The sequence below is a fragment of the Rhipicephalus microplus genome, chromosome 1 (assembly GCF_043290135.1).
Source record: "Rhipicephalus microplus isolate Deutch F79 chromosome 1, USDA_Rmic, whole genome shotgun sequence".
Taxonomy (NCBI): domain Eukaryota; kingdom Metazoa; phylum Arthropoda; class Arachnida; order Ixodida; family Ixodidae; genus Rhipicephalus; species Rhipicephalus microplus.
Window position 1 is genome coordinate 81,156,691 of NC_134700.1, and position 10,572 is coordinate 81,167,262.

Here is a 10,572-nt window from a genome sequence, read left to right on the forward strand (position 1 = left end):
GAAATAGTATTTGACACAAATATTGGAAGTCCACGACATAATCGTAATGATTCGCGTTTTAAAAGAACCAGCCGTCGTAGTTTGTACGCAGGTGCACCAGAAAACAAGACGCAGCCTAACTCCAATATCGGGCGAATATACATGCAGTAAATCATAATGAGAACATCACGGCGTAAACCAGAACGTTTGCTGCTTAGTTCTCGAAGCAGACCTTGACACTGTCTCAACCTGGTGCAATAAATGGCTTATGACTCTCAACTCTAACAAATCTAAATGCATGTCAATAACCCGGCGATCTATTTCTCCCCCCTGTACCTACAGAATTAACGCCGTTCCCCTCCAGCATGTCTCTTCATATAAGTACCTCGGCGTTTACATTACCAACAATCTATCTTGGCACACGCATGTTACCTACACCTGTAATAACGCTAACCGAACGCTAGGATACTTACGCCGCAACTTTTCTCACGCTCCGCTGTCCCTCAAAATTCTATTATACCGATCACTAATTCGCCCAAAGCTTGAGTACGCGTCCGCTATATGGGATCCCGTGCAGCAAAATTTAATTAACGCGTTAGAGTCTGTTCAGAACCGCTCAGTTCGGTTCATTTGTTCTAATTATTCCCGTACTGCTAGCATATCAGAAATGAAATCTAACCTTGACCTACCCAATTTAACTGTCCGGAGGAAACTGGCGCGACTGCATTTTTTCATAAGATATTTTTTCACAATCCATCAATGAAGCGAGACCTCATTTCACAACAGTCATACCACTCATCGCGCATTGATCATCAGCATAAGGTTGCCATTCCGTTTTGCCGCACCAAATTCTTTTCAGCAGCCTTCTTACCGAAAACAGCCGCCGATTGGAACCACCTTCCCTCTTCCGTTGTATCAATAACAGACCCTTTGTTATTCAAGACTGCAATTTCTCAGCAATGCTTGTAACTATACGCAGTTTCCATTATCTATCTTTGTCTTGTATGTGCTTGAATTCTTATACATTTTTAGTTGACTTATGTTGCCTTCCTGATTTGCGCATCTGATACTTGTTTCTTTATTTTGTCTTTTTTTCTTGTGTGTTATATATGTTGTACCCACCCCCTCTGTAATGCCCTACGGGCCCTGAGGGTATTCTAATAAATAAATAAATAAATAAATCCCCCGCGCACGTGTTCCTTTGGCAGCCATTTTTTCTATATGTGAACTCCAATTATGTTTTTCAGAATCAGTGATCCCTAAATACTTAACAGATTCTACCTGCGGGATAACGTCTGGTCGGTAATGCAAAGCGATATGAACCGGAACACTCAGAGGAAAAACTATCATCGCACTTTTTTTCACATTCAGTGATAAACTAATTTTTTCTAACCACGTTTCTAGAGCATTCATATATCTCTGCAGACCTTGATAAAGTGAATGTATACCTGCAGCTGTAATAAAGAACGTGATATCGTCGGCATATACATAAACTCGCACATCCGTCTGTACAGGAACAGTGCATAGTAAAATAATAAATAACAGTGGTGATAACACTGATCCTTGTGGGAGACCTCTAGTTTGTGCCTTAGAGACGACAAACCAGATTGAGAACAGTAAAATTCTCTGTCGTTTAAGAAGGAATCTACCCATGCTACAAAGTATTTTGGTAGAGCTGCGTTTTTAAGTCAATTTAATAGTTTTGAATGTGCCACGCTGTCATAAGCTTTTGTGATGTCTAGGGTTACTAAGGCGGCATATTGTTTCGTATAACAGGCAAGCTGTATTCTATTTTCTACATCGACATGGGCACACCAAATTGAGCAACCACGCCTGAAGCCTATTTGGCATAAGCTCAAGACCATATTTTCATTCAACCATTATATATGTTAATGCGTAAGATTCTTACAATTAGTTTTACCAGATTAGATGTAAGTACTACAGTCCTGATGTTATCTATCATAAACCCAGTACCTTGCTTTTAATAAAAGAACTATCGTCGCAATTTTCCAATTAGGTGGAATCCATGAGTTTCGGATAGAGTGGTTAACCAATGTCAGGAGTTCCAGGGGTAGAACGTTATGCATGATTTTTATTGTCGAATGAGTTATGCCATCAGGACCTGGCGCAGTATTGGGCAAGTGTCTTACTACCTGTTTTAACTCCGAAGCAGTGATCCCGTCAAAACCGTCAGTTTTCTCGGGAGATCGCGGGTGGTTTGAGAAGCCAGACGTAAAGCGAAATTCAAGTTCTTTTGCAATATCTTCGAGAGAACTAGACAATTCACTTGGAGTAGAAACCACCTATTCAATGTTGATGGATGAAGGTATAAGCTTTTTGGTTCCGAGGAAATTAAAGAGGGATTTCCTGTTGCTAGGTTTTGACAGAAACTCAGAACGCTGACTATCATAGCTGTCTTTCGCAGCAGCAACTGTTGTCTTAGAAATGGCAGCCGCATATTTATAATCACTCCAATTTCTAAGATTTTGATTGTAGAGTAGTTTACACCACGCAGCTCTTCTTAGCCTGCAATCGCTTGTACAAGATGAATTCCACCAAGGATTAGAAGAATATTTGTTAGATCCCTTAATGTTTACGTTGAATTTAGACTTTTTAACGATTCCTTTATCACGTTACTTAAATGGCCACTCACCAGGTTTGACAATTTTGAGCTCAGAAGCGCAATGCGTAGGCGAGGCGTTCATGATCACGTCTGCCAAAATTTGCAACGCTACGCGCCGCGGAAATTGGTCAAATTTCAAAATGAACGCTGCTTCCCTTCCCTCTGCCGGCGCACGCCTAGAGAATGAGGGCATGATGTGGGCGTAGGAATGGCGCTACGTACACGGCAATACAATAACGTTGGTTCTACGTAGACGACTCTGCACTGACGTTGTCAACAGTATACCACGTGACATGGCAAAAAATTATTTAACTCAACATGCGTAGTTTATGTATTTGTTGCTTTAAGAGAATAATAAAACTTTAAATAAATAATGAGACGAAAAAAAATTTGTGCGCGTTTTTCTTTCACTTTTTCCTATGAGATGCGGGGATATTGTGCCGGCATTTCGCATGCGTTCGTGTCCCCCGCAGTCAGCACATTGAGCAGACGACCACCGAGCGACGACGCACTCATTTTGTTCATCTACTTTACCACGTCTAAGCCATCCCACAGAAACTGGCAGAAGACCACAAAATAACGCTGGTCAACAAATCAACGCTGCTCGCGTGCTCGGGGGTGGGACTTATTTGGGCACGTCATGCGCACGTCACCTCTTGGTCGGATGCCTGAAAGGGTGGGGAAGAGATTTGGTTTGCGCAGGCTACGTGGAGGAGCGGCAAGGGTTTCGATCTCGCCTCCTCTCATCATCGTTTCGCGCCGCCCAAAAAAAACCTGTTTTCTCCGCTCGTGATGAACCGATTCAAAAATTTTTTGTGCCAAAATGTTCCTCATCGGACACCCAACCATTCCACTGTCTAACTAAAATTCGGTATGGGGCCTGGTGAGTGGTTTTTTAAATTCATGGCAGTTTGCTCTTCACATTCAACTATTCGGTTTGACCAGGCTGCCCGTAGTGCTTTTGTAGAAGTACTAAAATTTACGCGAGTAATCGAGTGGCTGATTACAGAGGTCACTGGACATACAATCTCAAAATATATAGGCAGTGGTCAATACTTGTACCCAAGTTCAGGGTAGACCATGTAGAGGTAGTGAGGTTAGGACTGTAGAAAGTAAGGTCAATCGTGGAACGAGACCAACTACTAACAAAAGTGGGTGTTCGTGTGTTAATGCATGTTAGCTTATACTGTGAAGGCAGATCCTAATGAACTGGCACGCGTTATCTTCATCGTCTTTGTCATCTTCTGTTTCGCTGACAGAACACGTGCAGTTTTGTATAAAACACCGTCGTGATATTGAAAAGAAAAATTCAACCAACTGCAAAGAGCGGGGTAAATTTATCTGCATGAATGACGTATATCGAAAAAAATGGCAGCATATCCACGGAGTGAATGATGGAGAGTGGAGAATGATGATTCGTCCGTCCATTCGTTCTTGCTTCCGTCCGTCCATGCATCCGTCAATGTGACTGTCCATGCGTCCATCAGCCCGTCCATGCGTGCGTCTGTTCGTGCGTCCGTCCCTGCATTCGTCCATGCCGCCGCCCCTGCGTCCGTTCACGCGTCCATCCATGCATCTGTCTATGTGTCCGTTCGTCCATCTATTCAACACTCCAAGTACCACCATCTCGCATCTTTTCATCATATATTCCCCATATAGAAACACCGCCATCCAGCGGACATTCGAAGGACTAAACGAGAGGTGGCACACGCACACTTTCTTACGGCTTGTGCTTAGGGGTCCACTTCCCACCTTTAACCACCTCGAGTTCATGGTATATACTGGTTCACTGTATTCATGGCACTGCGGCACAATGCTCGCTAAACCTTTCTAAAACCAAGGAGGTTACGCCCAGCGAGTATAGCGTGGCAACCTTTTCCTGTCATATAGTGCTCAATGTACATGCCAATGGCTGCTAATGGGAAATGAGAGACAGGAGAATCCCGCTTTTACTTTCTTACGGCTTGCGCTTCGTATCTACTTCCCATTTTAACCACCTCGAGTTCGTTCATGGTACATACAAGTTAATTGTATTCATGGCACTGCGGCTCAACGCTCGCTAAACCTTTCTAAAGCTAAAGAGGTTACACCCAGCGAGTATAACGTAGCAACCCTTTCTTGTCAAATAGTGCTCAATATACATGCCATTGACTGCTAATGGTGATCGCAGCCTTCGCGTTAACTAAAAGCCGAATGCTCCTGTCTCTGATTCCCCATTAGCAGCCATTGACATGTACATTGAGCACTATTTTGTATTGTTCAACAACGCACACAAGAAGTCTATCACTGGCACCACCTTGGAGGTCAAAATGTTATACTTGTTACATACTACGGGGGACGAACGGGTGCCGCTATAAGGAGTTTTCCCCCTAAAAGTAAGGTGTATAGACAATTTTTCCACGCCCGCCTGGATCGGGCGCACGCGGCGATGTTTCTCCGGCCGTTCCATTCGACGCGCTCGCCATTGAAAAAACTTAATTGTAGAAAGCATGGTTGTTGGGGCGAGTTGGTACCATATGACTCACATAAAAAAATTGGCCCCATATCTGCATGTTAATCTGCACATGTTGTCGAAAGACCATAGTCTTGCGTATTGAGACAGTGAATGAAACATTTGTTTGATGTTTTGTGCAAGAAAATCGGTGAATGGTATTATGGAGGCGCTACGTTATTGGGCCTCGAGTGTACAGCGGAGGCGAACAAGCGCATCAACTCACGTGACACGTGAGACATGAGCGTTATCTGGCAGATTTCTTGGAAAACGAAGCGCGCGGCTCTGAGACGGGTGTGTGCTCGTCTCAGAGTATAGTATAAAGGCACACATACAAAACATTGACGTGCTGTTATGGTGCTTCAGATATGCGCAGTAATTGCTTTATTTATTTGAGAATCGCACAAGTATGAACGCTGAATCTTGACCAATATTGGTAGGCGCTGCGGAGGGAGTTGGCCGTTTGGTGCCGTTTCAGGTATCGGTAAGGGCGGACAACAAGACCAATCTACAGACAGACAGACAGACAGACAGACAGACAGACAGACAGACAGACAGACCAAAAGTTTTCCGTCGAAGGTCCACAAGAAAAGCTATCGTCTTTGAAAAGTCACAAAAGTCAGTGCTGCTGACTGTTTCCTTCTTTTCTTGTCCGCCGTTATTGGCACTGTTTTTTATGCGAATAATTGTAGAAATTCCGCCGCGTGACACGACGCGGCGCTCTTCTTCTACTCTCCTGTTCAGTTCAGATTGGCACAATGAATGGACGTGTTTTTTGAGCGCTCCCGATCGACTGCACAAATAAGTGATTTCGCATTTTTCGAGCTTGCCATTATAACTAATAAGGCAGCAGTCAAAATCTTTGTAGCATTTATTACATTGTACGGCTTTTTCGGGGATAAGTCACCAGGTATTTACTAGTTTATTTGCGTTTGTATTTGTTATCTGAAATAGACCGATTTTGGGTAATGTTGTTCTTCTGCCGGTTCTGCCTTGTTCTTCTGCAGAAATGGGTCGAGTCACTCTCGCATACTATTTGCACCGAAGTGTGCTTCATAATTACGCGTTCGACTGAGATTCAAACCACCAACCAACAACTGTCATATTTAGTGCTTTATTACAATCCTAAAACGTTCTAGTGGAAATGACGAAAATTCAGGAGAACTTACTTTCACCTACCGAAAGGAAGAGAAAGTACATATGTTATCTGAATGTGTGACGTTTTTAGCTGCATATTTCTATATCGGCAATGACGGTGGCAAGTCGATCTGGTCATTGTTGAAACGAATCGCGTGCTGCGATAATAAAAGAAAAAGAACGCAAATTAGTGGTTGAGTTTTGTTTGGAGACAAAAAGACGCCCTTTTCACTCTTTTTTTTCTTAGAGTGCTGCAGACATACAACAAAATTTTTGAGTGCGTATGACGTGGAGCTTGTTTGAATCAGCCAGTGGAACTATTCTCGTTGTGTCCAATCCAGTCGCCTGATTGCTGGGAGCGCACCACGTGTTTTCAGTCTTTCTTGCGCAACGTCATTTTTACGCTACGCCGCTTTCACAAGTCTCGGCACAAAAGAAAAACGGAATGCGCTTCGCCACGATAAATGCTGTCCCAAAGATCCGCTTTTAGACACACACCTCTGAGGTCATGCATGGACCATAGCTTCCAGTATATAGTATACATGCATGGACTCTGTTCACGTTAGCCCTTCAGTTAGGTTTAACGCGGCCGCCAGCCTGACGTCCATGGAAGGTCCGTACGCATTCCTTGCAGTGCTCTTCAAACATCTCAACACATTCATGCGCTCAGATTGTCAAGTTTTTTCAAGAGTTCTGTTACCTTAAACTTCGTCCACTTTTTTTTTTCATGGAAACGCGCTGGCTGGTTCGGTGCGCCGACATCGTCAAGCGTGCCATGACGTCACAACTCACCTTTTTTGTACGTAACGGAGCGCGCTCCAGTAAATAAGACATGTTCACAAATTGGACAATACGAGAATAGCTCCCCAGCTGAACAAATCATCGTATCACATGGGCACAATTCTCGAGCACTGACAGCGCGAACAACACAGTTCTTGGTCCGATTATCCGCTTAGATTTCACGCCACTACAACGAAATATCCGTTTTTTTTCTTATTTTTATTCCCAATTGTCTAGTAGGGACATCTGACTAATCATTGCAGAATAACCCACGCAAAGCTATCGGTGGCAAATGATAGCTGTGATGCACATTTGTATTTAAAATGCGCATGCGCTCTTGATAGCACCTAAAAGGTTTGTAATGCTCCTCGAAACCATTTCTATCCCAACAAACTAGCGAAGGATTCGTTGTACTGTTGTAAGATAACACAGCATTCATAAATACAGTTGGCCGCAGTGCGGAACGTGCCAGATCGGACTGTGCTTTCGCTAAGATCGGTGGACGTCTGCGATGTCGTCGCACTATGAGTTGCCCGCCAACGCCAGCGAGGACATTCTTAGGCTCAAGATAGACGAAGTGAAAGGCAAGCTGCTGTCGCTTAGCATGTCGAATTGCATCGTCGCGCAGCCGGAAGGCCTCCTATCTCTTTTACCTCGTCTTCAACATCTTCGGTATCTATCTTGCGTTGCATGTCCCCTCAAACCGAGCAACCTTTCGAGCACTTGCTAACGTCACTGCGCAACGTTACTCACCTGGAATTTTCACTCATGACAATGAAGGAACACGACGCAAAAGAGGAATTGTCAAGCATCCTGCAGTTGAAGAAAGTGCCCAAGAAAAAAAGAGACCCATGTTCGCAAGATGTACGCCGAGGTCTGAGAGGATAACATCCAAGTGCTGAAGGAGCTTGTGCAATACTGTCCGCACGTTACGGATTTTCACCTTCACTTTGTGCACTGTACTAACATCGACGATGGGATGACAGTGTTTATGGACGTCGCTAAGAATTTTCCAAATCTCGGTATATTCACAACCACGTGCGAAGCGCAGACTAGTCCAGTGACAGCGATCACATCGCAGCTGCTGGACTACCACATTCATGGCAACTTTGTGTACAGGACAAGACAAAAACACTTCAACTAAGCTGTTATCAAAAAACTGCGTCAGTCCATAATACCTGTGCTCCCGGATGAACCAGTCGTTCTTGTGGCCGTAGAGAGGATGGATCTCAATGTTTCCCTACCATTTTTTGCTCGTGTGTTCAACTGGGGCAATTAGCAGAGCCTTGGCATTTTGTATTTTTTGCCTCAACAAAAGAAACCCACGTGCCCGAACGTTGGCGCTCCGCACAGTGCCGCCTCGCGCCTCTTCTTCGGCAGGCTTTGTAACATAGTCGAGCTCAACGTCAACTCCTTGCATATCGACGACGGCATTGACTTCACGAAGTTGCTGGATACTCCCACTATGTTGCGGCTGCGTGCATTGTCCCTTGCGCCCTGCGTAAAAGTGGCGCGCTACACCGACTGGCCCTAGGCACTAGTGACAACAAGGATCTGGACGTACGCCTTAACTTCATCGGGTGCCACATGAGCTGCACATATTGCAATAAAACACTCTACCTCGACCCTGAAGACATCAGCGCCTATGGCATCGGCTCGGGCCGGCTCACGCTAAGCAATTTGCTGAGTTTGGCTTCCTTGAGCTTCCTTAAGAGCTGTCCCGTGGCCAACCTGCGTTTCATTGACGTCTCCGACATACCTCGCTTCGATTTCAAGGCACTCGCCAGTGCCGTGCACCACAGCAATACTCTTCGTTCCCTGGTCGTTAAGCTTAAAGCCATCGATTGTGCCACAGAGTACCTCACGGTAAGACGTCTTTCCCTGTCTCCCCTTGCGTCAGTCGGGTATTTTAGCGAGAACGTTAATTACCGTGCAAAAACGATGCTGTCACTTCCCTTTTTTTTTCTTCATAAACATATCGGGTGCACCTTAAATCTCAGAAACACCTTTGTTCTACCTCCACATCAGCTTTGTTAGTGATTTCACATTTTCTGTTCTCCCTTGCAGACGTGTCTGTGTCCTGTCAAGTCACTTGAACGCGTATGCCTCCTGTCCAAGACGGAGCTGCTGACTTCCAACGCGGAACGGACAGTGGAAGTTATGGCAGGCCAGCTACCATCCATCTTGTACGTGCACATCCACTGTGCGGACTCGGAAACGGGCAGGGACACCAGCGTGACTTGGATGCGCTTGCGCGAAGGCCACGCGGGGACCCACTCTCGTCGAGGAAAAGTGATGTTGGGGAAGCCATGCATCATGTGCTCCACCCAGACTTTCATAGCCCTCGTAAAGCCATGCCGCCGTGACCTGTAGACAGTGCTGCGGTCAACGAGCCTGTGTGGTCATTGCCAGACCAGCAGCTCAGTAGTGCTATAACGTCATTTCTATCTGCCAAGTGTAACAGGAACTGCCGTAGACAAGAAACTGTGTCCTTCGCGATGCCATAGTTAACCTTACTAACTTTTCTCCGAGAGTCTTTCAGCTAAACATCGTTTTTATTTTATCATCGAGATTGACGGCTGTTATTGGCATACATTTTTTTACCTAATGATTCAGTTTCATGTTTTCTTCGATGGCATGCGTGGTTATCCCGGCGTTTACACACATTATACGTGTTTCACGTAGAAATAGAAAATTGGCGCCTGATGCCACGCCGTATCATTGCATTACAATTTTATTGTTGAATTCCTGATACGCCACTCCGGATGTATTGCTGCAAAAAAAATTACACTTTTACTTCTTACGTGTCGTCACGGTGCGCGCATGAATAGACGAATAATTTCAAAGCCACCAGGGCATGACACAAGCCTCCCATGATGCAACAATACCTGCAAGAACTCCTTTTTGTGTTCTCCTTCGCTGCTCAAGCGCGCAAATGGATTACTGCCAGGAATAAGATTTCGTCTCCATTATACTGAAAACTAAAGGCATGCCCCGCCGCGGTGGTCTAGTGGCTAAGGTACTCGGCTGCTGACCCGCACGTCGCGAGTTCGAATCCCGGCTGCGGCGGCTGCGTTTTCGATGGAGGCGGAAATGTTGTAGGCCCGTGTACTCAGATTTGGGTGCACGTTTAAGAACTCTAGGTGGTCGAAATTTCCGGAGCACTCCACTACGGCGTCTCTCATAATCATATGGTGATTTTGGGACGTTAAACCCCACATATCAATCAATCAAACTAAAGGCATTCAATCAGTCTCTGGGGCTCTTGCACGTCACAAAGCATGCATTTCGGGCTGTTACAGGGAACCGATTTCTAGCGGACAATTTTCTTTCAGCGACTGAACACGATCGACATAGATTTCGCTTCGCAATTTTGATGTCTGCATATTCTGCAAGATTCACTCGCACTTCAGCAAACATCAGCTCTGATTTTTGTCGCTGTAATTGAACTTGTTAGAATATGATTACAAACGCCTGCCGTCTCTTGTTTGCCCACTTGGACCAAAACAGTAATTTGGGTCAACATTCGAAAAAAGGTTTCAAAATTTTTGGCACGTTCTGT

General features: G+C 45.0%; 1 protein-coding gene across 1 annotated transcript; it reads left to right on the forward strand.

Annotated features, from left to right (window-relative positions):
• The first annotated feature begins 7,016 nt into the window (after positions 1-7,016).
• Positions 7,017-9,813, forward strand: LOC119178322 (uncharacterized). The gene is made up of 2 exons (XM_037429510.2): positions 7,017-8,876; positions 9,078-9,813. The coding sequence occupies exons 1-2, from the start codon at positions 8,598-8,600 to the stop codon at positions 9,381-9,383; spliced, it is 585 nt and encodes a 194-aa protein (XP_037285407.2). The 5' UTR covers positions 7,017-8,597; the 3' UTR covers positions 9,384-9,813.
• Positions 9,814-10,572: the final 759 nt, after the last annotated feature.